Source organism: Grammomys surdaster, unplaced genomic scaffold, assembly GCF_004785775.1.
Source record: "Grammomys surdaster isolate TR1022 unplaced genomic scaffold, NIH_TR_1.0 126313, whole genome shotgun sequence".
NCBI classification, from domain to species: Eukaryota; Metazoa; Chordata; class Mammalia; order Rodentia; family Muridae; genus Grammomys; species Grammomys surdaster.
The window spans coordinates 9,555,378-9,581,916 of NW_021621113.1; the positions used below are offsets into that span (position 1 = coordinate 9,555,378).

At 51.3% G+C, this 26,539-nt stretch overlaps 1 protein-coding gene across 3 annotated transcripts in view; it reads right to left on the reverse strand.

Moving 5' to 3' along the window:
* The window catches only part of Ephb2 (EPH receptor B2), a 116,942-nt gene that overhangs the window by 30,763 nt on the left and 59,640 nt on the right, over nucleotides 1-26,539 (reverse strand). For all 3 annotated transcript variants that reach the window (XM_028759618.1, XM_028759616.1, XM_028759617.1), the window contains exons 3-4: nucleotides 9,278-9,433; nucleotides 7,292-7,627 (exon numbers count right to left, since the gene is read on the reverse strand). In XM_028759618.1, the coding sequence (XP_028615451.1) occupies nucleotides 7,292-7,627; nucleotides 9,278-9,433 (492 nt within the window). The remainder of the gene's footprint in view (nucleotides 1-7,291; nucleotides 7,628-9,277; nucleotides 9,434-26,539) is intronic.

Here is a 26,539-nt window from a genome sequence, read left to right on the forward strand (position 1 = left end):
GGAGGCCCTGCCTAGCGTGTTCCTTCTTACCATCTCTTACCTCCCTGCCCCTTTGTGTTCCCAAATAGACTGAGGTCCCCATCCCCGGGGGTTCTGGCTCTTGATTCCCTGCTGAGAAACCTCTTGCCCCCCATTTGCCAGAGATCAACGGTCTCATCTTCATTCAGGTGTCTACTCAGATGTCACCCGTTTGGAGACAACATGCCTGTCTCCTCTCGGCCTCACACATGTTCAACCCTTCACCCCCAGCGCCTGGAACAGGATGAGGCTCCACAATGTTTATTGGTAGGTAGAGGGAAGGAAGGAAGGAAGGAAGGAAGGAAGGAAGGAAGGAAGGAGGGAAGGAGGGAAAGAAGGCTTTGGGCAGGCTAGCCCTCTCTCTTTCCAGGTTCCTTTACTTCAGCACTTCCTGCTTTCTTCCCAACAGTCAATCTTTCTGACAGGAGCAAAATTCGAGTTCTTAGTTAAGCACACTGTGCCCAATTAAAAGACTCCACTTCCCTAACCTCACTCTGGCTGGAGTAGCCACGTGAGTTTGCCAGTAGAGAGAAGTTGAACTATTACCTAAACCCCAAAGGACGTCATTTTTACAAGGAAAGCAGACTCCTAATTCACCTTCTATCCTGGTGTCCGGGACACGTATGTGATAGCAGGAGACACTGCAGCTAGTTTGGCCCATGAGGATTAAAAGATGCATTGAGGAGTCTGGTCCTCGATTTTTTATTTATGGCTCAGAGAAAGACCATGCGGCCTGTCGTATATACTGTCCCTCTATAACTATACCTTTCTGTCCGATTGATTTTCAGGTTTCCTGTCTCTGGTTCTGGGCCTGGCTTTGTGACTTCCTTTGGCAAACGAGATACAGGCAAACGTGAGTTGAAAAGGCCCCTCCCTGTGTGTCTATCTGTCTGCGGCCTCAGTTCCCTGTGTCCTCGAGGACTTTGTATTCAGGACACTCTGCTAAAGCAGCGGTTCTCAACCTTCCTAATGATGTGACCCTTTAATACAGTTCCTCATGTTGTGCTGACCCCCAACCATAAAATTATTTTCATTGCTACTTCATAACTAAATTTGCTACTGTTATGAATCATAATGTAAATATCTGTGTTTTCTGATGGTCTTAGGTGACCCCTGTGAAAAGGTCATTTAAACCCAAAGGCACCCCAACCCACAGGTTGGGAACCACTGTACTAGAGGCGTAGAGACACACGGCAGCTGGGGCCACTACAGTCCAATGGACAGCTGTCAACTCCAAATAGAGAGCGGAACCCTCACAGTACCCAGAGCTGCCCGTGCTCTGGAGCAGACGGACAGCAAACACAGGCACACCTCCACTAGGACCAGCGCTGCCATGGGCTGCCCAGAGACTCGCAAACTCGTGGCAGGTTGCTTCTCTTCTGTCACCAGCTTCTTCATTCCACCTGTCCTATGTCCTGCCTGTATCATGCTGCGAGCCCATCTTCAATGGCACCTTCAGTCAGCAACGCCTCCCCGGCTCCAAAGGATCAGAGCGCAGGATGCGGTCTCCCTCGCCCTCTCTTTCCTTCTCTCCTCTTTCCCCAGGCCCCTGCTCGGAGCTCTCTGATCCTCTCAGCCTCCCAGGGAGAGAAGAGGGTGAAGACAAGTTCATACCAGTTCCAGAGCAGAAGGCATTGTGTGCCCAGACCCAGCAGGGCATGAGGATCAGAGGAGCCCCGGGGATAAGAAAGGCTTTGGAGAGTTCAAAGTCTTTCGGCACGAGGGAGCCACGTGGCATGGTGTCGTGGACACAGACCTGGGCAGGGTGCCTGGGGAACTGCTCTGCTGAGGACCCTCATGGGATCCAGAGAAGCCACTTAGGAATCTCTTTGGGCCTCAGTTTCCCTCTACATAGCAAGAGATGTGTATGAGATGAAGTAGGGCCCCTGTGATGTGGGCCATTTCAGTATGACTCTAGTTATGTCTACACCCCATCCTGGGGAATATGGCCCCTCATATGGCAAAAAGGCCCTTGAGATGGGAGATTCCCTGTGTTACCTACATGGAGACCAAACTTAAAGGAGTAGGGCTTTCCCAGTGGGGAGCCCTGGAGTTTGGAAGGCTGAAAACCCAGGCACACCGTGGATGACTGAGAGCTATCAGGGGTTCTGGGCAAGGACTTGAAGGGCTCTCAGTGGCTCAGGGTGGCTCGAAGCTGAAGGAAACCAAGCCGTCTCTGGAAGAACCAGAACTAGTCTCAGCACACTGTCTCAATACATGAGGGCCAGAAGCCAGGGCTGGTGATCCAGGGGCTATAATCTCAGCTACTCAGGAAGCTGAGGCAGGAGGATCTCAAATTCAAGGTTTCCCTGGTGCTACTGAGTACATTTAAGGTCAGCCTGGGCAACTTAGTGAGCCCCCACTTCAAAATAAAAAAGGAAAAAGATAAGTAGCTACAAACCCAGCATGCATGGGGTCCTAGGTTCTATGTGACAATAAAGAGAAAAACTCAAAGATCCTGCAGCCCCAGTGGCAAGGTGCATGCCCCACTTAGTTTGCAGAGATCTACATAGCCTCAAAACTGTGAGGTCCTACTGTGTGCAGCTGGAACTGGCTAAGCCTGTAGTGATCGGACATGTAGTACTGCCACACTGTTGCTTATCCTTCTAGCCCTCTGCAAAAGCCCATTTCACAGACCGGGGAACCGAGGCCAAAAATGTGAGGGCTCCCTTACAGCTGGGACCTCAGGTCAGAAAACTTGGAAGTTAGTCAGGCCTGGCACTGATGTCCTATCCCCCATGTGATCAACTAGACTGGGAGGACAGGGCATGCCCCGACAGATCAAGCTATTGTTCAGCGTTCATGACTTTGAAAGCTGAAGTCACCTATCTGGCCACGGTAGGGACTCTTATCTGCAGGTGTCCTGCCACTCCTGGCCCTGATGACATTCTGATCCTGTGACCTCCTGCCATGATGGTTGTGGGCAAGTCCCTAAGAGTTCACACCTCTTATCAATAAACTATCAAAGGACTTTTCAGCTCTGGGAGTGACTCCCGGATGAGGGCCTGACCTAGCATCTGCATGTACTGAAGACATGGTTCACACAATGGACTTCATGGTCACAGTGGATGCAGAGCACCTCTGGGTTTGTAGTACCTGCCTATGGCAGTCTGTCTCCTGGGTGGCACCGGAGACACTGGCTGAATTCCTCACCGTAGCTCTGTGAGGAAAGAGGCCGGCCTATAGGAAGGAGCAAGCAAATGTGATCTTATTTAGTAGACCAAGGCTACCTACCGGCAGGGGACAGCCGGGCTAGATTTGAGGCAGGCCTCAGCTACATATTGCGTTCAAGGCTGGCCTGGGCTATATGAGATCCTGTCTCTAAATTAGTCAGTCAGTAAGTTAGTCAATCAATCAAAGCCAGGTTTTCCCACCTGACTCCCATGTTCAGACCTTTCCCATCACCTCTAGAACCTGGTGTGTGTGAAGACAATTTGGGGAGGGGTGCTGAAGAGTTTACAGCATGTCTGGAGCAGCCTTGGAGGTTGGCCCAGGATTCTGGGCAGCCCTGTGGACTGGTCCTTGCGACTGAGATGCTTCCTCCTCCCCTCCATGGTTACCCAGCTGTCCTGATTACTATTTGGATGTCCACATAAATGCCACCTATTCGAGGAGTTCTGTCTCACCCTCTGGTCTCTCTGTGTGTCGGGTCAAGGGGTAGGATGGCCGTGTGGCAGAGGCTGAGGGCTCTGACAGCTGGGCCCAGTCCTGAGGTCTTTCATTCCCAGCTGGTGAGCCTGGGCATGTGGCATTTCTTCTAGTATAAGCCTTGCAAGCCCAGCCTGTTCTCCCTCCTCAGTCCCTGAGTGCCACTTGCGTCTGGGCAGAAGGCACTCCACAAAGGCAGGGTGTGGGTGGAGGCGCATGACGGCTTTATGAAGCCAGAAGACAGCTCTGGCCCCAGCGAGTGCCAGGGGACTGTGAACGGAGCCCAGTGCTTGCCCAAATGAAAGGCTTTTTCCTTTTAAGGAAGTGAACTAGATATTTATAAATTGAATTTTAGGGTCTGTCCAAACCCACCACTGAATGCATCGGTCTGGAACAGGGCACCCCCTCCAGCCTCATGCCTTCTTTACTTGCAGTCTCCAGCATCCCAAGCTCCCCGTCCTTACATGCTTCTCTGAACCTTCTTCGAATGTTTCTGGACTGCTCCCTGTGGGGTGTCTCCTTTTGGGTTCTGGGACAGCCTCCATGAGGAAAAGCAGACCACTGCACATGGGTGGTGATGGTGGGGCAGACAGACAGATGCATAATGATCAGACACATAAAACTAAATTTTAGCGTCAGGAATGCGAAGCCCTGGCGCTGGGCTGGGGAGAGGTGTCTGCGTCAGGACTGTCAGTGAGATTAGCTCAGGTCTGCAGGCAGGCCAGAGTCACATGTGCAAAGGCCCTGTGGCAGGAGGGCCCAGGACTTAGGAAGAACAGTAGAACCCTGTCTGTCCGCAACCTCCTGCACTGTCCTGCCTAGGGACAACATCCTCTCTGCCCGGTCCCATCTCTTCAGTCTTTGGAGCCCAGCTCAGATGCTCATTGCTGAAGTCTCTCACCCTAAGAAGGCTGTGGTTTGCACTGGTGGACATTCTTGGCTCTCATTTCAGGCAGCTGTGATACAGGCTCTGTATCTATGGTTTACCTTGTGCCTACAGTGTAAGTCCTTACGGGCAGGACTGTCTGCTCTGGGCTGGAGTTAGAGGCCAGCAGTCCCAGGTTTAAATTAGGAGCTGATCCCATTTAGTACTGGGACTTTTTTTTTGTTAAACAGGGGCTATCCTGAACTCCTTTTGTAGACCAGGCTGGCCTTGAACTCACAGAGATCCGACTGCCTCTGCCTCAGGAGTGCTGGGATTAAAGGTGTGTGCCACCATGCCTGGGTAGTAGTGGAACTTCTTATGATTGCGCCCAGGTCTCTGTGCCTCAGTCCTACTCTCTGGTGGTGGTGGTCTTGGTGTTGTGTGTGTGTGTGTGTGTGTGGCCAGTCAACTCCTTCCTGGGCTGTGAGAGGTACTCTTCAGAGGGCTTGGGACACAGAAAAGTGGGAAATGCGGTAAGGCCCAGAGCTCAAAAGGTCTTGGGCTCAGTTGGACTCAAGTTGCTCAGATTTGTCTGACAAGTTAAATAATCCTCAGACCCCACTCCCAGGCTCTCCCTCAGTAGGCCTGGATGCAGATAGTGAGTCAGTGTTCTGAACCTGCCTGCTCCTAGCAGTGCAGAGTTTGGTGGGGGAAACTGAGACCCAAATGAGGAAGAGACTTCCTGGATCTGACAGAAGGCTCAGTCTTCAGTTCTTTGCCAGGAACAGCAGGACCTACTCCCTGCAGGGAGAGCACACCTCCCACCCCATCGATGCGGGCCTTGGGCGTGGACTTGCTGTGACTACTGAGGTCCAGGTAGCTGCTGGTGCAGTATGGCTCGGGCCATATGCTGACCCTTCACCAAATGAGCCTGGGAAGGTGCTGAGTCACACCAAAGACTGGAGAGAGCCCACACTGTGGATTCCTGGCCAGCACAATGGGACCCACAAGAGGAACCAGGGACCTACAGTGTCCCAGAGTGAAGGAGAACTCAAACGCTATCCCTGTCTACTGAGCTTCGAGGTGGTTTTGTTACACAGTGCTCTCGCAGTAGTAGCTGGCCATTATACTAAGGACATAGCAAGCCAATGTCAAAGCTAGGACGGAAAACCAGGTCTTCTGCTCCAAGTCAGAAGGTAACCTCGGGTCATTTGTTAGGTACTGTCCCATCTGAGACAGGGTCTCTCATTGGCTGAAGCCTGCATTGCTTTGCCGGTGAACTGCAGGAATCCTCCTGTCTCTGTCTCCCCAGCACTGGGATTAGAAGCTTGTACAGCTTCATTTAGTCTCACGCCTATACAGTCAACACTGGACCTACTGAGTCATTTCCCAGCTCCCCCTTCTGTGTTTCATTCCTGAGGATCCCCCTACCCCCTCCTCCCAGGAACCCCTCCCCTCCATCCCGTTCTCTGAGCACGTCCAGTTTTAGACAGGAGGGACTCTTCTCAGCAGCCCAGGCTCCACCCTTTGTAGCTAAGCACCTACACTCTTAGCAACAGCTCCCCCTTACCTTTGGGCATCCCATAGATGCTGGGGAGGTCCCCAGAGCCCCAGAAGAGTTTCAGAAGTTTCCTTTCTACCTTCTACTTGAAAAGCATTGCCCATTTCCTCTCCTGTAGCCAGGGCTCCAGATGAGTTTTTTTAAGCTAGAGGGACTCACCACTGAGCCCCTGTGGGCTGCTGGGTATCTTGGTCAACAGCTGTAGCTTCTGACATTTTCTAAATCTCCAATCTATCCCCAATCTAAGGATAGCTCCACGTTCTTATAGTAGCTCACTGTTCTAGACTATTGGATGCGGGGCGTATTTGTTACTTAGCACTATCATTACAGTAGCTGACTAATACACTCCACTTACTAAACAGTCAGTCAGTTATATCCCATGGTCCCATGAGAAAGCATACTCCTTCTAGACATAAAAACTGCCAGCAGAGCCACATTCATGGTCAAATATACGCCCTTCCCATCCCCCAGGGTTGGACAGATACAAGCTCACAAACGCACGGGTAAATGAGCTTCAGGACACCAGGCAGATATCTTAGAAACAGTTACCCAAACATACGGAACGATAGGGCCACATGTTCTGACAGAGAATCACCTCACCAGACCCATGGTCATATTCTAGCAATGAAGTCTCTTAGCCTCAGTCACTCTTCCTGGCTTATGACCTGACTTCTCTGGCTGCAGCAGGGAGCCTAGAGACATAGCAATTCTTACTTCCCAAGGTATCCTTCATCTCTTTCCCGAGTTCTCTTAGTTCTACAAAGTACAGTCACTGCAGCCCACCTCCTTCAGGAAGCCTTCCTGGCTTGGCCTGAACCTCCGCCACCTTGTGTATACTCCATGAAGAACAAGCTGAGGTGTGGCCTGCTCCTCTCCTGTTGCTTGTGGCTCTGCGGGGGAAGAACTCGCTATTCAGCAAAGTGAATAACCCCTTGGAGTGTTGAACTACAGGCAAACCTTTTTAAAAAATCAAATCCAGGTCCTACACATGCAAGGCAAGAACTGCTACTGAGGCACAGCCCCAGACAAAGCTGTTTGACCTTTGGAGACAGGATCTTGCTACTTAGCCCAGGCTACCCTCCAATTCATGATTCCCTTGCTTCAGCTTCCCAGGGCTAGGTAAGAGATGGACACTATCATCTTAGCACATGGCATAGCACAGAGTGACAGTCCCCTCCCTTTGTTCCCGTGAGGCTCACCTGCTTGGTTGGTGGTGATGTTCACAGAGGCGAACTGAGGTGAGAAGGGACTCTGGTCGGTGACACCATTCACGGCCTGGATCTCGAAGGTGTACTGCGTGTGTGCCAGCAGGTCACTGATGTAGATGCGCGGCTCAGTCAGGCCCAGCTGGCGGGGCGCGTACTGCACATTGTCCCCACAGCGCGTGCAGGCACCCCGGCCTGAGCCACAGCTCTTACAGATGATGTTGTAAACAAGGTCCTCACGGCCCCCAGAGTCTCGGGGTGGGGTCCACTCTAACATGAGGGACGTCTCGTTGACGCTGGAGATCACAGCCTGGGGCGCAGAGGGGATGGCTAGGGAGGAGACAGGAGGGTCAGTGGTGGTTGTGGGTACTGTCTCCACTCAGTGCCCTGTGTCTCCCCCAGCCCTGGACCCCTAAAAGGTTTCCTCTCAATCTTCCCGTCTTCCCAAAGAAGCTTCTAGAATATGTTATCTTGCTGTGTATCAGCATCTACTTTCCTCCAGGTCCCAGCCTCTTCAGTATTTGTTCCTGGAAACTGTTTTGATGTTTGGGGTGACACCTGTATGCTAACAGGTTCCCTAACTGCATGCTAACTCCCTCCACCTTCCTTCCTGTGTGCTGTGTATGTGTTCCAGTAAGTAGAGATCAGAGGACAACCTTGTGGAGTTGCTTCTTTCCTTCTGCCTTTAGGTGGGTTCTGCTGATTGACATTAGGCCACCGGGCATTCTGGGTAAGCCTCTTCACTCAGGGAACCATCTTGCTGGCCCTTTCCCTCTATAACAGAGTCCAGGTGATGTGTCTATCTGAAAGACTACACTTCCCAGCCTTTGTGATTGAGCAGTGGCTGTCAACACTGACCAAGAGCAGAAGTCATTGAGTAGTGTATCTTCTGTGTGTGCATGCCTGTGAGTATGGGTATGTATTGCATCTGAGTGTGGTGTGCATGCACGTGAGTGTGTAGGTGTGTTGCATGCACATAAGTGTGTATATGGGTGCATGCATGTGAGTATGTGTTGCATGTGAGTGTGTAGGTATGTTGCATGCATGTGAGTGTGTAGGCATGTTGCATGCATGTGAGTGTGTGGGTGTGTTGCATGCATGTGAGTGTGTAGGCGTGTTGCATGCATGTGAGTGTGTAGGTGTGTTGCATGCATGTGAGTGTGTAGGCGTGTTGCATCCCCATGTGGAGGGCAGAGCAAGGGGTCAAACATCTTCCTCTATCATTCTCTGCTGTGCTTTGAGGCAGGGTCTCCCACTGACCTGAAGCCCACTAGTCCACAAGGCTGGCCGGCTAGCTAGCTCCTGGGATCAGCCCGTCTCCACCCCCTCAGCCCCCCGTGTCTGGCCTTTTACATGGATGCTAGGGATTTGAACTCAGGTCCTCATGTTGTAGAGCAAGTGCCCTTACCCACTGAGCCACCCCCACAAGATCTCTAGCGTTATGCATGGAGATAGATGGCTACATCATGACTTTCTTTCCTTTCTGCTGCCTAGAATGTGTGTGTGTGGTGTGGTGGTGTGTGCGTGCGTGTGTGCACATGTGTGTGCGTGTGTATGTGTGTGTGTGTGTACTGCTGGAGTTCAGTAGCCATATTAGAAAGTCCAGTAGCAGTATTAAGGGGAAAGGCACATGCCTTAGAGGCCATCATGAAGTCACCTCCCTGAGCTCTTTGAGCCCCTTTAAGATGACAGAACAGGTCTGTATGGTCTAAGTCACTGGGGTCAGCTCTGTGAATGTCATCCCTGACTGAAGTGGGGGAAGATTAGTGCTCAGCTCGGACATAGAGCAACCTCTGTTGTAGGTACCACCTGGCTCTTCTGCCAAGTCTCTTCCTGCCCCTCTGTGAATCAAAACCTTGGCTTTATCCTCTGTGTGACTGAGTGGAAGGGGCTCCCTCCCCAAGGCGCTTGCCTGCTCTGTGGCCATCCCCCTTGCTCCAAGCCTTCCCGTGGGTAGACTGGGGGCAGGAGAAGACTTACTTGTGCAAGGCATGTCTAAGGGGTCCAGGTCGGCCCTGTAGTAGCCATTGCGGCATACACAGTTGGTGGCACCTTCGGAGGTGGTACGGCTGTTGATGGGACAGTGGGTGCAGGCTTCGTCCCCTTGGTTGGCCTTGAAGGTTCCTGATGGACAACCTGGAAAAGAACACAGGGAGAGTCATCAAGGAGCCCAGGCCAGACAAAGAGAGGTTATAGTATGAAGAGGCACCCCCAGTCGTGATACTGGAGATCTGAAGTTCTGGGTTTCAGGTCCAATCTAGCAGCCTGGCTCTGGCCCAGGGTTTCTGGAAGACCTGTTTATTTTGTCCCTGAAGTCACCTGTGGGTTCAGCACCCTCAGCAATCCCCCTTCATTGTGCTGGCTCACCTGTACCTCAGCCTGGAGGGGCTTGATGGAGTCTGGATTCCTAACCTGGTTAGCTGTGAACTAGCCTGTAACTAGGTAACTGGGCTCTAGATCACACACATGGTTTGTTGTAGACTGGGCACTGGACAGTCAGACCCACACTGTGAGTGACCTGGTACACGCTGAGGAAACTGTTGGAGTCACAGAGATCTGGGTCTGAGGTGAGCATTCTATACATGCACATGTGGTGCCTGACACAAGCCCATACCAGGCTATGCACCATGTAAAGTTTAGTCAATGTGTTAAAAGAAGGAAAAGATTCTGGGCTAATATCCAATAATCAGTGAGTGAATACCATGTGTGTTCTTTTGTGATTGGCTTACCTCACTCAGGATGATAATTTCTAGTTCCATCCATTTACCTAGGAACCTCTCGAATTCATTGTTTTTAATAGCTGAGTAATACTCCATTGTGTAAATATACCACATTTTTTGAATTCATTCCTCACTGATTATTGGATATTAGCCCAGAACCTTGAAATGCCCAAGATGCAACTCACAGGCCACATGAAGTCCATAAAGAAGGAAGACCAAGTGGGGGTGATTCGGTCCTTCTTAGAAGGAGCAACAAAATACTCAAGGGAGCAAATATGGAGACAAATCGAGGGACAAAAACTGAAGGAGGGGCCGTCTGAAGACCTTTCCACCTGAGTATCCATCCCATGTGCAGTCACCAAAGGTAGATGCTGATGTGGAAGTCAGGAAGTGCATGCTGATAAGAGCCTGATATGGATGTCTCCTCAGAGGTCTTCAAGAGTCTGACATATTCAGAGGCAGATGCTCACAACTAGCCATTGAACTGATCATGGGTTTCTCAATAGAGGAGTTAGAGTGAAGACTGAAGGAGCTGAAAGGATTTGCGGCACCATGAGGAGAACAATAATACCAACCAACCACAGCTCTCAGGGTCTAAACCACCAGCCTGGGAGCACTTGGGGGGGGGGGATCCAGGGCTTCAACTGAATATGCAAGAGTGGAGGGCCCTGCTGGGCATAGGTGGAAGAAGAGAACCTTGACCTCATGAAGGCTGGATGCCCCAAGGGGTGGGAATTTTGAGGGTGGGGAGGTGGGAGTGGGGGGGAGTAGATAGAGGTTACATCCACAGAGAAGAAGGAGGAGGGGTGAGGGGATTGGGGGTTCCGGGGTGGGTGGGGGATGGGGTAAGGGGACAACATAGGAAATGTAAATAAAACATCCAATAAAAAAATGTAAAAAAATAAAAAAATAGTGATTTACTTACAAATAAATAAAATATTTCTCTTGTATTTAGTATAAAAAAAAAAAGAAGGAAAAGAAATAAAAAGAAAAAAAAATAGGGATGCTTGCAGTACCAAGTTTAGCCTGAGGGGCAGTGTCTACACCTCGGGCAGCACCTGGCAGTCTGGGCTCTCCCACTCTGGATGAGCAAGGGGCCTTGCGCCCAGGGCATACATGGGTTAGGTTCTACTGCAGGCAGCCAAGAGAGTGTGGATGGGTTCAAATCCATCTCCCTGTTTTGCTGGCCTGGGAAGAGAATCCAGAAGCTGGTGGTTGGGCCCCGCCCTCTCAGCTTCTGTCTACGTGAAGAGGTGGAGGGAAAAGAACTTCAGAGGAAAAGCTCTCTGGGATGAAATGCTGCTTGTTAATTTACCTAGGTGCTGTATGACTTTTAGCAAGGGACTGTGCCTCTCTGAACATCCATTTCCTTGTATACAGACAGCTAACATAAATTGTCCTAATTCATCTTTCCAGGCCTGGTGTTTGGTGTTTACCTTTCAAGTCCTAGTCTTAACGATGCATCTCCCCTGGCTTCCTTTACCCTCCTGCCATAACTACCCATATACATACGGGGTTTCCTGGCCATTTTCTTAGTTGCCCCAGAACTGAAGCCGCACCTCATTGACTGCTGCTTGCCCTATCTGCCTAGCCTAGAAGCCAGTATTCAGCAAGTACTGCATAAATGCTTCAGGGGGAAGACAGCTTCAGAGAATACGAAGTTGGGATGGCAGTGAACGTGGTTTAGCCGCCTGCTGAATCCATATCCACCTGGGTGTGCAGCGTGGCCTACCCGACTTCCGTGTCTGTAAATCAGAACATTTAGTGCTGCTGAGAGCAATCTGCCGGCTCCCTTCTGAACAAAAGGGCTGAAACAATCTTGGCACAGACACACAGTTATCTGTTCAAAACCAAGCTGCTGAGTGACCTTGGATGCGTTAGCTGACCTCTCTGAGCGGCAGTGTCCTTAGTGATAAAAATTTCCCGCCACACAACGTGGCTATAAAGTTACAGGAAACAAAGCACATGTTACAGAGCAGAGGAGGGGTTCTGTTCAGCACCAAGCCAAGCACAACTCCCTATCGGTGTCAGAAAACAGCCCCTCTCAGCCTGTCTCTCCTGCTTGCTTCCAGGACACAGGTCAGCAAGGTTGGTAACCAAGCTAATCAGTGGCCACTGTGGCTCATGCTAGCCTGATCCCTCTAGGACCACAAGGGGTTAGATAGGACTTTACCAACAACAACCAGGCTTCAACAGCTCCAGTGACAGCGAAATCCCATGGTCGAGACAGGGTAGGGCTGTGGGGTGTGGGGGTGTGTTCCCGACAAACATGCGTAACTGCAGTTCTGAGTCCCCCGGAGGGTTAGCTCTGTCCTAGGATTTGGCCATTCCAATCTTAGGAAACTTACTGAGCCTGAGCTAGCAGTCGCTCTGCCTCCTCTGCATCCAGACAGGGAGGTAAAGCAAGAAGAGAGAAAGTTACTGTCTTAGGACCTGGCTTTGGCAGTAGAGCTGGGGTCAGCTCCAGGCCATCTGGCTTGGAAGCCTCTTCTGTTCCCACCCTGACTTAAGAGAGTCCAGAGTGACTTCCTTTTTCACCCACAGTCCCCAAGTCTTAGTGGGGAGCAGATGGATCAACAGTTGCTACTCTGGGCATCTCTGCAGTTCTGGCTTTGTGGACCCGACTCCTCCTCAGCCATCAACCGTCAACGCTGTGGACTAAGATAGGGCTACCATCTTGGCATGGCCCAGGGATCTGAGGCCATCCAGCCGTAGTGGCTTCGGACTGGCACTGGCCCAGGGTTAGCCTCTGGGAGTCTGTGTCCTTCTCTGCATATGGGGGCTTGTGGGAGGGTCGATGACTGTCCTACCGATACCAAAGGATTTGGCCCCATGCTCGGACTCCTCCTGGCTCCTTCATCAGAGCATGTACAACTTGAAGTGCCTGCTCCATCTGCTGGCCAGTTCCCAGCTGCCTGGCAGGTGGCTGCTCTCTCCTCTCTGTACCATGCCAGCCCTCCATCTGGACCATCTTCCCAGCTGCTGTGCCGGGCTATCGTGTTCTGGGCCACCCTGACCCTAGCCAGTTCCCCAGTCACCTTTCCACCGGCCACTCTGTTCTTGAACTTCCTTAAACCTGTTCCTCTTCAACCTGGGAGGTCACTCCACTCTCCATCCAGTCCCCAAGACCCCCACCCCACCCCTTCCCTGCCTGCACCGCCTCTCCTCCCACCCCCTGTAGCCACACAATTACCAGGTCTTCCCTCCACAGCAGGGTCCCATGCCTGCCTCTTCTTGGCCAGCTCCCACCCCTGCAGGCATCTAGAAAGCTCTTCCCACCCACTCCTTGGCCTCGCAGGGCCATCTGGCCTCCTCCTGCCCAACCTCCCCAGCCAGTTTTCTAAAATACAAGTTGTTCTGTTACTGAAAGAGGCACAGTGGCAGACAACGGAATATTATTTGGCTGCAAAAAGGAGCGAAGCCCGGGTATGCGCTCCCACCAGGGAACCTCGAAAACACTGTACTCTCTCAAAGGAGCCGGTCACAAAAGTAGGATTCCATTTATAGGAAATAGGTGCAGGAGAGACACATCTGAAGAGACAGGAAGTCGATGTGTGGCTGGCAAGGGCAGGGGACAGGGGAGAATGGGAAACGGCTGTTAATGGATAACAGACTTACTTCGGGGGGCCATGAGAACATTCTGAAATTGACTGTGGCAGTGTTTGCATGGCCCCAGGAATGCATCACAACCCCTACCGGTGCCCTTCTGGGCAGGTAAACTCAGAGGTGTGTGCTCAGTGCACCCCTGTGTAGCTGCTATCTCAAATGCCACCCCAGGGAGTCCAAGCTCTTCAGGGCCCCTGTAGACCTCATGCTAGGTCCTGCCCATCTCTCCTGCCTCGATGTCCACTCCTCTATACCCCCCTCACATGTGGTGCCCACACCATGCTCTTAAGACTTAGCTCCCCCTTCTCTCCTGAACCCCTAAGAGAGAGTCTGGGCTGGCCCCTATCCCCTAACCTTTGGACATTACATGCAACAACTCAGGAAGATGAGGCTTGGGTGGAGAGAAAGCATTTCAACGTGAACAGTGCCCAGTGCCCAGGGACCTCCCTGCCCAACCTTTGTCCCTGCTAGCCCTCCATAGTTAACGAAGGGATCCATCGGACACCAGCTCAGCGGGCTAAACACTGTTTAACTCAGAATAGATCCATGGGGCCCAGAGGGTCAACTCCAAGTGTCTTCTGGCCGTTTCCTACCACCCCAGCCTCCATAGGGCTCCTACCAGTGGTTCCTGACAGTGGCTTCACTTCCAGGAATCTGCTAAGCTGTACCCCCTGCCTGGTGCCTCGTCTAATCTACTCAAAGATTGCTGACTTAGAAAGGCAGGCTAGACTACTGTTGAACTGCCAAAACAGTGCTGGCCCTGGCCTTGGACTCTGCTTCCCTTCAGTGACCCTCAGCTTGTACCAACATTAGAAAGCAGCCCAGAGGGTTTGCAGGGTGTGTGTGTGTGTGTGTATGTGATTCTTTCCCTATGCTGGAGGTGCTACAAACACTCCTGGCCCCAGTGGGACCCCAGGAGGTGTTGCTGGTGGTAGGCTGAACTGAGAATGCTTCACCCCATTGAGAAGCAGGGGGAGGGGCTGGGGCATCAGCATCCTCATGACCCATCGGGCCACTTCAGTGCACAGACTCACGCCTGCCGCTTGCTCTGTTTTCTGAACCTGTCTGCTAAGGTGACCAGGTTTTTTTCTAGTTCTTAAAATCAAAGTCTTGAGTCCCCAGTGGGGGACTCAAAGTCTGAGGCCATCCGGGAGGGTTCGAAGTCGCACTGGACACTTACTTTGTTTTTCTCCTGTAGCCCAGGCTTGGAACTCACTGTGAGGCTGAAGATGACCTTGAACTTCTAATTTTTCTGCACCCACCTCTTGAGTGATAGGATTGTAGTGCATGCCACCACACCTGATTTATTCGGCGCTGTGTGCATGATTGGCAAACATTCTACCAACGGAGCCACATCTCTTCTCCTGCTCCCACCAGACACTTCTCCAGCTCTGCTGGTCACCTCTCGTTCAATCACAGCCCACAGCCCACAGCCCGGCTGCACAACCTGCTCCTTTTCCCTGAGGGCATCTCCCGTACCCCCTCCCTCCATCCCTGCCTAGCTGCCAGCTCAGACCTCCAGCCAACACAGACCTGTTCTACTTCCAAGGGTGGTTGCTAAACCAACCAGCTGGCTAGCAAGTGAGAAGCCCAGCTCACATTTGTGTTCCTGTATTGCGAGTGCTTCCTTGAGAGCCAATTCCGTGTGACCTGCCTGAGGTTGGGCCACTGTGCTGTTAGAGGCGTGCACAGCTGGCTATTGTAAGCTCTCTGGTACAAACAAGGGCCAGTAAGTCCCACTGGGTAAGATGACATGGTCTACTGGCTGGTGAGCAGTGGATGGGGTAGGGCTGAGCCTCAGCACCCGACACATAGTAGGTGTGCCAGTGGATTCCACTAGAAGGATGAGCAGTTCCCAGGGGTCAGATGGAATGATACACACAAAGTGCCTGAACTCGGGGCTTGTTCTTTGTGATACTGGGGACTCAAAGTCTCCAGCAAGCTGTAGCAGCAGAACTGTCACTTTCCAGAGCCTTCCCTGGGCTGGGCCAGTGCTCAGACAGGCGTGGGCTGGATTCTCTCACTTGATTCATGTCATTGTGCACCAGTGTTGGTAAAGTTATCGTTTGGATTTTACAGAAAAGGAAACTGGGGGCAGCAAATGGCTTTAGTAAGATACTGAACAACCATGTTGATGCCTGGGACCCACATGGTGGAAGGATAGACCCAACCCCAGCAGGTTGTCCTCTGACCTCCACACATGTATGCCTTGGCAGGAACACCCTAACACACACACACACACACACACACACACACACACACACACACATACACACAAAGGAGCCGGGTAGAGCCTTTCTTCCCAGCACTTAGGAGGCCCAGGTATGCAAATTCCTTTGTTTGAGGCCAGCCTGGTCTACAATGTGAGTTCCAGGACAGCCAGAGCTATATAGAGAAACCTTGTCCTTTAAAACAAAAACAAAAACAAAAAACCCAAAACCAACAAAACAAAACAAACAAACAAACAAAAAACCATAGAAACTGAGGCTCAAAGGGGTGACTGGCCACCTTAAGGCCACATAGCTAGAAAATGGTAGGGATAAGATTTCTCCTTTGAGTAATTCTGAATCCTTGTGTTCAAATACCACCAGTCAAGGAATCATCACAAGGTCAAGTGTCAAATGCCAGAGTTGGAGACTATCGTATTGAGGACAATCACCCAGCAGGACAGAGGCAGAGCTTTGCCCTCCAGCCCAGGACATCAGTCCAGGCAGCCAGTCTGCTCCTGCCTTCTGCAGATGCCCAGAGTGCTTGGCCAGGCGAGAGGATGGCAGCCAGCCGGAGACAGGAGGGGGATTGTAAGGAAACAGATTTTCTCCCCGCCTGCCCCCTGGGCTCCGGGGATAGGTGATAATTGACCAAGTAAGGCCCAAGCCGGTCGAGGCAGGGCTCCATCTGGGTCTGGCATGGTGGGTCTGCTAATTGGCACCAAGTGATCCTTGGTGGCTGGCCTGCCGCTTCTGTCCCTTCATCAGGGGGATGCTGGTTTAGTCCCAGAGATGACTGATGCCATTTGGAATCAAAAGCTTAGTCAGGCCTGATGTTCTGGGTGGGTCGGGGGAGGGCCGCTTGGAAAGAGTTTCATTCTAGGGGGTGCTTTGCACAGAAGGCTCTAGGTGACATTGGAAAAGGCCTCCCCTCCCTGAGCAGAGCTCTGATGAGTTTGAATTGGGGCATGGACTATCAAGTTGGTGCTGGTCTGGTCCAACCCCTTGTTAACTGTGTGACCTCAGGCGAATTACCTCACCTCTTTGGGCCGTAGCTTTGTGAGGGAGCAGTAAGGATAATGGCAATAAGACCTTCAATCTGTTGGAGGAGATCAAATGAGCTAGTAGTGCAGACCTTGGAATGGTGCTGGGCTTGTGGAGAGCACAGAACAGCGCTTGCCATCGTCGTGATGGAGGCAGAGGCGCTCTTGCCAGAAACACTTGGGCTCAGAAGTGTTTCAGAGTTCAGACTGTAGAATATTTGCATTCAGACCCAAGTCTGAACATGACATTCACTCAAGTTCACACGCACCTGTATATACCACCCGAAGGGCATTCAACACGGCCTTCTGTGTAATTTTATGACTAGAAAAGTTTTCCTGGAATAGTGTTTCTGGTTGTGACATCAGGTTTAGGATCGGTGATCACCCATTTGCGACTCACTGGCCCTTGGCGGCTGTGGGAAGCCTGGAGACTCAGGGCACCTGACACTGCCCCTGTCCTCAGAAGTGTGGGCTAGGCTGCAGGCATCTATCTCAACGAGGACACTGAGACAATGGGGCCCAGAGACGGGACACTAGTTTGGGCTGTCATGCCTTCCTTTAGGCAGTTATCTCATGTGGTAGAGAGAAAAGGGATTAGGTTCTGGGGTCTGCAAAACAGTGGCTCCCCTGTCTCTCTTGGAAAGTTCTGGAAAGAAATATGCCTAAAGAGTTCTGAGAACAGAGCTATGTAGCTGCATGATCTGTGACACCATGAGCCAGGCCACTTCTTCAGCCCTGTGCCTTGGCTGTGCCTGGCAAGGCAGGTGCTGGAGGGACCACTGCTCTGGCCTTCTGGCTCTCAGACGCATCAGATGGTGGTTTTAGATGACACCAGGCTCTTTGTACTTTGAGAAGGCTGGATCACTGCACTGCCAGGGTCTGCTGCTGTACCTGGGGCAGGGAGGGAGGGGCTGGTGGAGTCCTAGTGGCTGAGCAGAAAGAAGGAGCTGCGGTTAGCCTTAGGCAGCGTGTCTACTGTCTCCTGTTTTACCAACCAGATTAACTAGTACTCAGTTCCCTGGGACAAGTCAGCCAGAATGTCCAATTAGGTCCTTCAACACTATTGTGAAGCCACACTGAAGTTTCTGGTAGTCCGAGAAGTATCCTTGACATCCTTGAGGGCCCAGCTGCACCTGGGGCTGGACAGGAACTTGTCCAGCTACACATGACTCATGACTGCCCTGTACACAAGGAGGTGACATTTTACTTTTTTTTTTTTTTTTAATAGAACTGAGGTTTGAACCCAAGGATCTTCACACACCAGGCAAACACTCTGCCACTGATTGACATCACTGGTTTTGTTCTGTCTTTTAAGACTCACTCCCTAGCCCAGATAGGCCTTAACCTTATAACCTCCCCACCACAACCTTCCAAACAACTGGGATTGCAGTTCTAGACCACCAGGCTTGGCTTTTAGTGTTGTCATTTTAGAAGTGAGAAAACTGAGGAGAGGAAGCACCCTGAAAACTGGTCCCCTTAGAGCCAAGGGCCTGGGGGATAATTATAGCTCTGGAACGTAGAGACTTATACCTAAGGCTAGCTTACCTGTGGACTAAGGTCTTTGGTCTACTCTGAATCCCCCAAATCCCCTTCCACACCCCTGGCAATAGAATCTCTAAGAAACCTAGCTTCTTGCCCTACCCAGCTGGAGGTTCTTGAGGGCAGCCCCTGAAAGCCTCCAGGATCAGTACCCTATATCAGCTCCCTAAGTGACTGCCCTCAAGTCTGATGGCTAGTGCAGCCTGGAGTGCTGCTCCCTGGTCCTCTGTGGTGGCATGAAGGGACAGAGCTTACAGTGCTTGAAAAAGCTAGACCCAGGATCCCACAGCATGTGTAGGTGACCGGGGACGTTTGGTGGCTCAGTTCTTCCAGTTTCTAGACCCTGTGTCAGGCCCCTGGTCCCTGACAGCCTGCCTCCCTTCAAGATATCCCAACTCCCTACCAAGAGGCCAGAACTCCTACCCACCCAGCAGGCAGCCCCATTCCTCCAATTTCCTCTCAATTAATCAAGCTCTGAACTTTTTAATTATCTGCCTGCAGGGTGACTCCCCGCACTGAAGCAATTAAGGACATTTCTAAGGGCCGTGTGGTTGCGGTTGCTGCAGGCTCTGGCGCAGAGGCTGACCAGCCCTCATGGAGAAGGGAACCATGGACAGGAGGGCTGAACAACATTCACAACCCCTGGGCTGCAAGGTTAAAGGGAGGGGACGGAGCTGGACTATGCTAAGGATCTGGAGCCACATAAGCTATCAGAATCACCCTTGTGACCCTTCTGTGCCTTCCCTCTGTAAAGGGACTGATCTGGATCCTAGCAGCTACCAGGTGGTGATTCAGGGCAGGGGCTTAGGACACCATGCATCTTCATCTTGACCATGAGAGGGGAAAGATGTCCATTTCACAGATGAGAAAACAGAGGCTGAACATCTGGCCAGTTTGTGCTGCAGCTGGACCAGAAGGCAACTCTAACCCTGAAGCCACTTTCTTCCATATTCTTTCTATTGTTGCTGGTGGGAGAGGGCTTGGCAGGCAGACGGCACAGCTCTGCAGAGGCACGGGGGTGGGAGAAGGTGTGGTGTGTGTAGGGAACTCGGAATAGTGCAGGGTCGCTGAAGCATGAAGTTCAAGGCCCTTGGGAGGCAGGTGATGCTGGAGAGGTAGGAGGGGGCCTGAGGAAATCAAATTCACAGAGCTTTTTAGGATCTGCTGTCGAAGTACCTAGCGTGTTTTATGACTGTAAACTCCACCACCCAGGCAGGGCTAGTAACTTATCTAAGGCCACATAGTAAGTTACTGTGGAGGAGAGACAGAAGAGAAGAGGCTCAGAACTGTGTGGGGGCCTTCTGAAAACGTGTCTGGAGTTTGCCCTTGTCCTCTTTCTGTTCTACTTTTAAGAGCTGCTGGCAGCTCACAGTAGTGTTGGGGGTGGGGGTGGGAGCAGGGGAAGCTGTGGGTGGGAGTAAGAGACGGGGCTATAAGTTGTTGTAACAGTAAGGGTGTGGGTACTTGTAGGGGTGGGGCTGTGGAGGTAGGGATGAGGTGGTGGGTGGTTGCAGGGGTAGGACTGTGGAGGTAGAAGTGAGGCTGTGGGTGGTTGTAGGGGTGGGGCTTTAAGTAGGAGTAGGGGTGAGGCTGTGTGGAGGAGTAGGGATATGTGTGGAGGGGTCGATATCCCAAAGAACAGGAAGCAACTCAGGAGGCTCTTTCTAGGAACTTCCAAAACTCCCATCTTAGTAGGAGTAAAAATTGATAACCCTCTCTTTCTCACTTCTTCAATGGACTCAAGTCCCATAGCATTCCTCTAACCTCAGGGCCTTTGCACATGCTGATCTGTCTGCCTGGGTCAAGCCCTTCCTCTCCTATCACTGAGTTAATGACACACTACATCCTTCTGAGGAAAGGGATGTCCCCTCACCCTCAGCTGGAGACTCTCTGGGTGATAAGCTTCTCCAGACTGGTGCTGCCTAACACTGGGATTCGCTGTCCGCTGGAATGTTGAGTATTAAATAATAATCACCATGTGCCCAAGGGGAAGCCGGATATGTCCAGAAAGCTTGGCACATCTGGTAGGGGCAACCCCAAGCCCTGAGGCACATGTAGCTGCTGTATTGACAGGTGTTAGGGTGGGTCATAGAGATGGGGCCTGGTGTCCCAGACACGGTGTTGGAGTGGGCGGAAGAACTGTCAATATCCTTTGTATGGCTCACTGAACCTCAGTGGTCATGCTGAAATCCAGACCCTGGGTCACCAGATTCCAAAGTCCCTACATCACTCTGTTGGTGCTGTCACCCCTGCTGGGGCTGGTGGATCTAAGGAGGCTCCCTCCCCTCTCCAGCTGGAGGGCTCTCCCTGGGTCACCTCCTACAGTAGTCCCTCTGTGACTGGATCCAGAAATCTGGTCCTGGCCCCACCTGAGGGAGCCCTGGACTGGGGCTGGCCTCCCTCCTACCCCGGGACCAAGCAAACCAGGCTCATTAATAAAGGACACAATTAGCTGTCAGCAGAGAACATGTCTGGAATTTTTTACCTGCTTGGTGAACTGAGTTAAGCCAACAAACCCAGGACACCCGGGGAGGCAGCTGCTACACACCTTTCAGGCCCTGTCACGGGGACGGGGTGGGAGTGTCGTCTCACAGGCCCTGGCCTGTGTAGGGTGGTTATTTTATTTTATTTTTTTTCCAGGCCAGTGGTGACATTGACAGAGTGAGAGAGATTCCTGGCAGTTGGCTTCTTCAGCCTGTCACGCAGTGTTCTGTCCCCTGTCCCTTCCCACGTCAACTTCCAGAGTCAGATGGACTTTGAGAAGAAGTTTCTCTCCTTAGTCTCATTAGACAGTGAGGGAAACTGAGGCCCAGCAAGGGAACAGCACTTTATTCATAATGGAGAATAAACAACTCTCTTTCCGAATTCCTGAGCATGCATGCATTCCTTACTGCTTGGAATCCACTAGGATGTTCTAAAATTCCCAATACTGTGTAGTTTGGGGCAGGCGCTGGGGCTGGGGTGAGGAGCTGTGGTCCCTGCCCTCTAGGGTGTGAGGCAGGGAAGAGGCCAGGGACGGTGGAAACAATGTGGTGAGTGATGGCACAGACACGGGAGCTGGGAGGCCATGCCAGGGCAATCGCAGGAAGGACCACAGCATTAAAAGGCAACACCTTGGCTGAAGGGGCTATGGTGTAGTGGCACGGTATAGGGGCCAGTGGTTCCACTGGCACCAAAATAAAAACAGACAAGAAGACACAAATAGGAGTTAGGGATATGGCTCTGTAGGCAGAGCACCTGGCCAGCACTCATGAAGACCTTAGGTTGATGCCAAGCACAGCACAAGTTGGGAGTAGCAGGTACCTTGCCTGTAACCCCAGAATTTGGAAGGTGGAGGAAGGAAGGCCAGCTTAAGGCAATTTTTTGGTTACATAGCATGTTCAAGGCTAACCTAGGCTATGTGAAGCTCTGACTCAAAATAAATAAGTAAAAGTTAATACCTCAGTCAAGTACAGGGGCTCACATTTGTAATCTCAGAATTTGGATGGCTGAGCGCTAGTTCAAAGCCAGTCTGGGCTATACACAGTCATTGTCTCAAAGATAAGGAAATAAAAATAAAGAAATGGCAACAGGAAACACAAAGATATGACCAACATTGGTGCTATAGGTACTTATCTGAGTCAGGGATGTAAGCTGGAGGGTACTGAGTGCTAAGTACCTATTTGTTCTTAGTCTGTGTGTCCAGACAGAGAACAGCAAGGGACTTCCTACCAGGAACTTTTGTCCCAGTGATACTGGGACTTGTCAATCTATGAGTCATTCTACAGGCGAGATCTGAGGGTCAGTGTCATACAACGCCATCCACAGGGCACACAGATACCACACACAGTGCCTTCGGCCTCCCACGCCTGCCTATTTCTCTCCCTGTCTCTTTTGGGTGCTTTCTGGAGCCTCTGCTTCCAGAAAGGTCTGTCTGCTTGGATCCTAGGGACTATGATTTGAATGTTAATAAAAACCTGACTGGAGAGGACTGAGCTTTGAGCACCTCAGGGAGCAAGGATGAGACAACAGGAACAGGGAGAGAGGGAACCAACTCCCATTCATGTGGAGACTCCCTCCTGGGGGTACAGAAGCCATCACCCTACTCCTGTTGGCTTCTGGGGAGCATGAGTAGTTTCATCAAACCTGTGCTATAAATCAAGTGTACAAGATGTGGCTTGGCAGCCATCCCTAGGAAAGATCTGAGGGTTTGAGTTTGACCACAAGCCAAAGGCTGCTGAAAACGCCAGAGAGGTAGTAGGTCTTAGGAGCAGAAGGGATTGCCAGTCCAGCATCCTCCTGCTGCTGAAATGACGGGTTCCCTTGGAGCTCTAGGTAAGGAAATCACTGAGTGACAGGGGACTGAGCATGGCAGGTTTGTGCTCAGTCTGTAGCTACCTCTTGGTAGCATTTGACCTTGCCAGCAGCATCCGCTAGACACCCTACAGAGTCCTGCAGGCCTTCTAGCTTAGAGCACTGTCCTATCAGTCCATGGAGAGTAGGAGTTATTCTTATTCTTCTAATCTCCTTGGGCCCTGGCCTCTGGGCCAACAAAGACTTGAGTCCACCACCGGAACAGGTTTTTCCCAGTGACCACTTTGTGGCTGTTGTTCCTGTTCTGTGGAAGGAACCAGCCACAGAGCTGAATAAGCCACCGTACCTAGCCCTGAGGCTCGCTGTCTGGCAGGGGACAGTGTGTGTGAGCAGCTAGGGGCGGCATGGAAGGCTCTGCAGAGGCAGGGTCGCTTGGACAGGGTGTTAATCAACAGAGAGGAACTGGCCAAGGCTCTCCACAAAGAGAGGATAGTGTGCGAAAGAGAACTGTGTAAAGGCCTGGGGATAAGACAGGGCAGAGCTGTCAGAAAAACGGCGTGTGAATGGCAGTGAAGGCCTGGCGTCCTCAGCTCACTTCCCAGCAGCCTCCTCACACCCCAGACTTCCTGCTTGAGTCTCAGCCCTTCCCAGCCTCCCCTGTATCTCTCCACTGTCCTTTCCCCACACCTGAAGCCTGTACCTTGCTGTAATCATTCTATGTCTTTATTGACTAAAACTGACCAAGGGTTGGAGGCTGGGCTCTGAGAGTGCTCGCCTACCCTGCATGAGCCCTGGATCCCCAGCACTGCCTTGGCGGGGGTGTGGATATATAACTATGAGCCCAGCACTTAGGAGGTAGAGGCAGGAGGATCACAGGAATTCAAGTCTTCCTAGGATATATGGAGTCCTGTTTCAAAAATATACTAACAAAAATAACCAAACAAAATCTCTGCGAGCACCATTTATTGAACACCTACTATATGGCAGAGCCTGTCTGTAGTACCTAAGGGCCACACGTATCATTGTGGAGAGCCACATCCAGCTCTGAACTCTGGCCACTGCTACCACAGGCCACTTACTTACCTTCTTTTTATGTCTCTGTGCTCCTATATGGAAAGAAAGCCTGTAAGGTTTCTTCTTGTAGTGGCTGGCACTCCTGAGGAAACCCTGACTGCTGAGCCACTCTCACAGGCGGCTCCAACAGCTTACTAACACTCCCACTGGGAGAGGAGACAGCCCAGGGACCGGTGAGAACAGGGAGGGGAGAGCCTTCCATCTGAGACTGGACACAGAGTCTTAACTCAACCTGCAGCCTCTGCTGCTAGGCCTGGGAGTCAGAGCTCCATGGATTCCAAGCTGAGGGCAAGAGGCATAGCTTCAGTAGCCCAGAGGATGGTCTAAAGGTACTTTTAAAGGTTTATTGTATTACGTGTATGCGCACCACACACACGGAGGTCAGAGGAGGGCACCAAATCTCTAGAATTGGAGTAATAGGAAGTTATGAGCCTCCATGTGTGCGCTGGGGACAGATTCTGGGTCCTCTGCAAGAGCAGCAAGCGCTCTTAACCACTGGACCATCCCAGGGACGGCCTTAGATGTTGCTGTTACCAGGAGGGGCTAGCACTTGAGCAGGCCTGAGATAAAGCAAGACAAAGAAATAAAACATATGTGTGCTAGGCAGGGGGAACAGCTCAGCAAAGGTGTAGACCCGGAAGACAGCACAGCTGGACAGCCTCCACTTTCTTCACTGTGGCTAGAACCCCGAGTTGGGATTGGGGGGATCCAGGGCCAGTAGGACAAGACAAACAGGTGACACCACGAGCCTCCCTCCAGCCTGGAGCCTGGAGTCCAGTGACTGCAGGAGGCCGCTCTGCTTTTGACTGGGACGAAGGAGTGGGGACCTCGGAATGTGGATGTTTCTGCACGGGCTCCTTCAGTTTCAGCTGGCTCCAAACACTCCCCAGGACAAATGGCTTCCTGAAAACCTGCTTCCAGGGGCTGGAGAGATGGCTTAGGAGTTGAGAACAGGTACTACTCTTGCAGAGGACCCAAGTGCAGTTCCCAGCACCTACCCTTGAGTGCTCACAACTGCATTGAGTACCTGCAAATACAGCTCCAGGGAGTGTGATGCCCTCTTCTGGACTCCAATTGAACCTACACTCCTATGCACAGATACACGTGATATATATATCAATATCATGTTCCCATTGACACCTAATATGAAGACCCAAGCTCCATCCCCCCGACTTCATATATAAAAATCTAGGCATAGCAGCATGCACCTATATTCCTAGTGTTGGAGAAGTAGAGATAGGAGGAACCCTGGGGACCTGCTAGTCAGTCAGCATAGCCTGGCTGTCAAGTTCTAGGCCAGTGATTAACCTTGTCTCAAAACTAAGCTGGACAGCTCCTGAGGAGTGATACCTGAGGTTGACCTATGACTTTTACAAACAGGGGCACATGACTATACACACACACACACACACACACACACACACACACACACACATGTGTGCACACATGCTGCTTACAAACACTCACGTGAGCATAGAAAGCCCACATCTTCTCAGTTTTAAAAGGTCAAAAGTTAAAAATTAGAAGCCAGTGGCAGAGGATTTTAGTGCAAGTGATCTTAGGCCAGCAGCCAGAGACCTGACCACAAATCGCCCAGTTGTGTGTTTTGCGGGAATCGCCACTCAACAGAGGCTCAGCTGAGCAGCCCCTAAATGTCTCCTTTATTTGAAGATCGTGTTTATGGGGCCTGGGGCCGCTGTTCCCTGCCTGTGCTATGGTTTGGTAAAAGAGGAAGAAACTGAGAGAAGCAAATGTTGAAGCGGGAGACGATGACAACTTTCTAATCTCATAAACCCCTCTCTTATCTCAGCCCTTATAAAACACGGGTGCCGATTGTTCCTAAAAGCAGCTCCGAAAGCTTGTAAACGTGACAAGCACTTAGCTCAGCACCCACAGAGAGGGACTCTAATCCTTAAGAAAACTGCAGATGAATAAGCAGGGAAGCAACTTCTGGTGAACAAAACAGCCCACAGAGAGAACCCGCTCATCACTGAGTGAGCTCTCCGATCCAATGCCCGCCCTGCCTCGGGTTCTCTGACCTGGCAGCAACTCTGTTTCAGAGAGTTCCTTTTTGGCTGTAAGAGGTCATAACTAGTACTTTAATGTTTGTAATCTGATAAATAACAGCTTACGCTTTGTGCTCCTTCCAAGCCGGGCCATGTCTTAAGTGCCCTTGTGTGAAAGAGCTCACGGAGTCGCAAAGGATACTGTAATAGTCTCTGTCGACAGGGAACCCAGGTGCAGAGAGTGAAGTCACCTGCCCAGTATTACCAGCCTCAAGTAGCAGATCCAGGGTTTATTTATTTTTGTTTCTCTGTGTGTGTTAATGTGGGTGCACATGTATGTACACATGTGTGTGTAGGTGCATATGTGGCTTTGTGTAGGTGTACATGTATGTGTGTGTACATGTGCATATGTGCACGTGTTTTTGTGTGGTTGCATGTATGTGTGAGAAGTCCATGTACATGTGTGTACATTCATATGGAGGCCAGAGGACAATCTCATTCCTGAAGCTTTTTGATATACTCCACCTGGGTTTGTTTGTTTTTGCATACGGGGTCTTTCAATTGCTTGGGGCTTGTCAATTAAGGTAGTCTGCTTAGTCAGTGAACCCCAGGGGTACTCCTGTCCCTGCCTTTCAAGTTCTGGGATACAAATGCCTGCTACCACAACTGGCTCTTTAAATTAACTAACTTTAAAAATATTTATTCTCTCTCTCTCTCTCTCTCTCTCTCTCTCTCTCTCTCTCTCTCTCTCTCT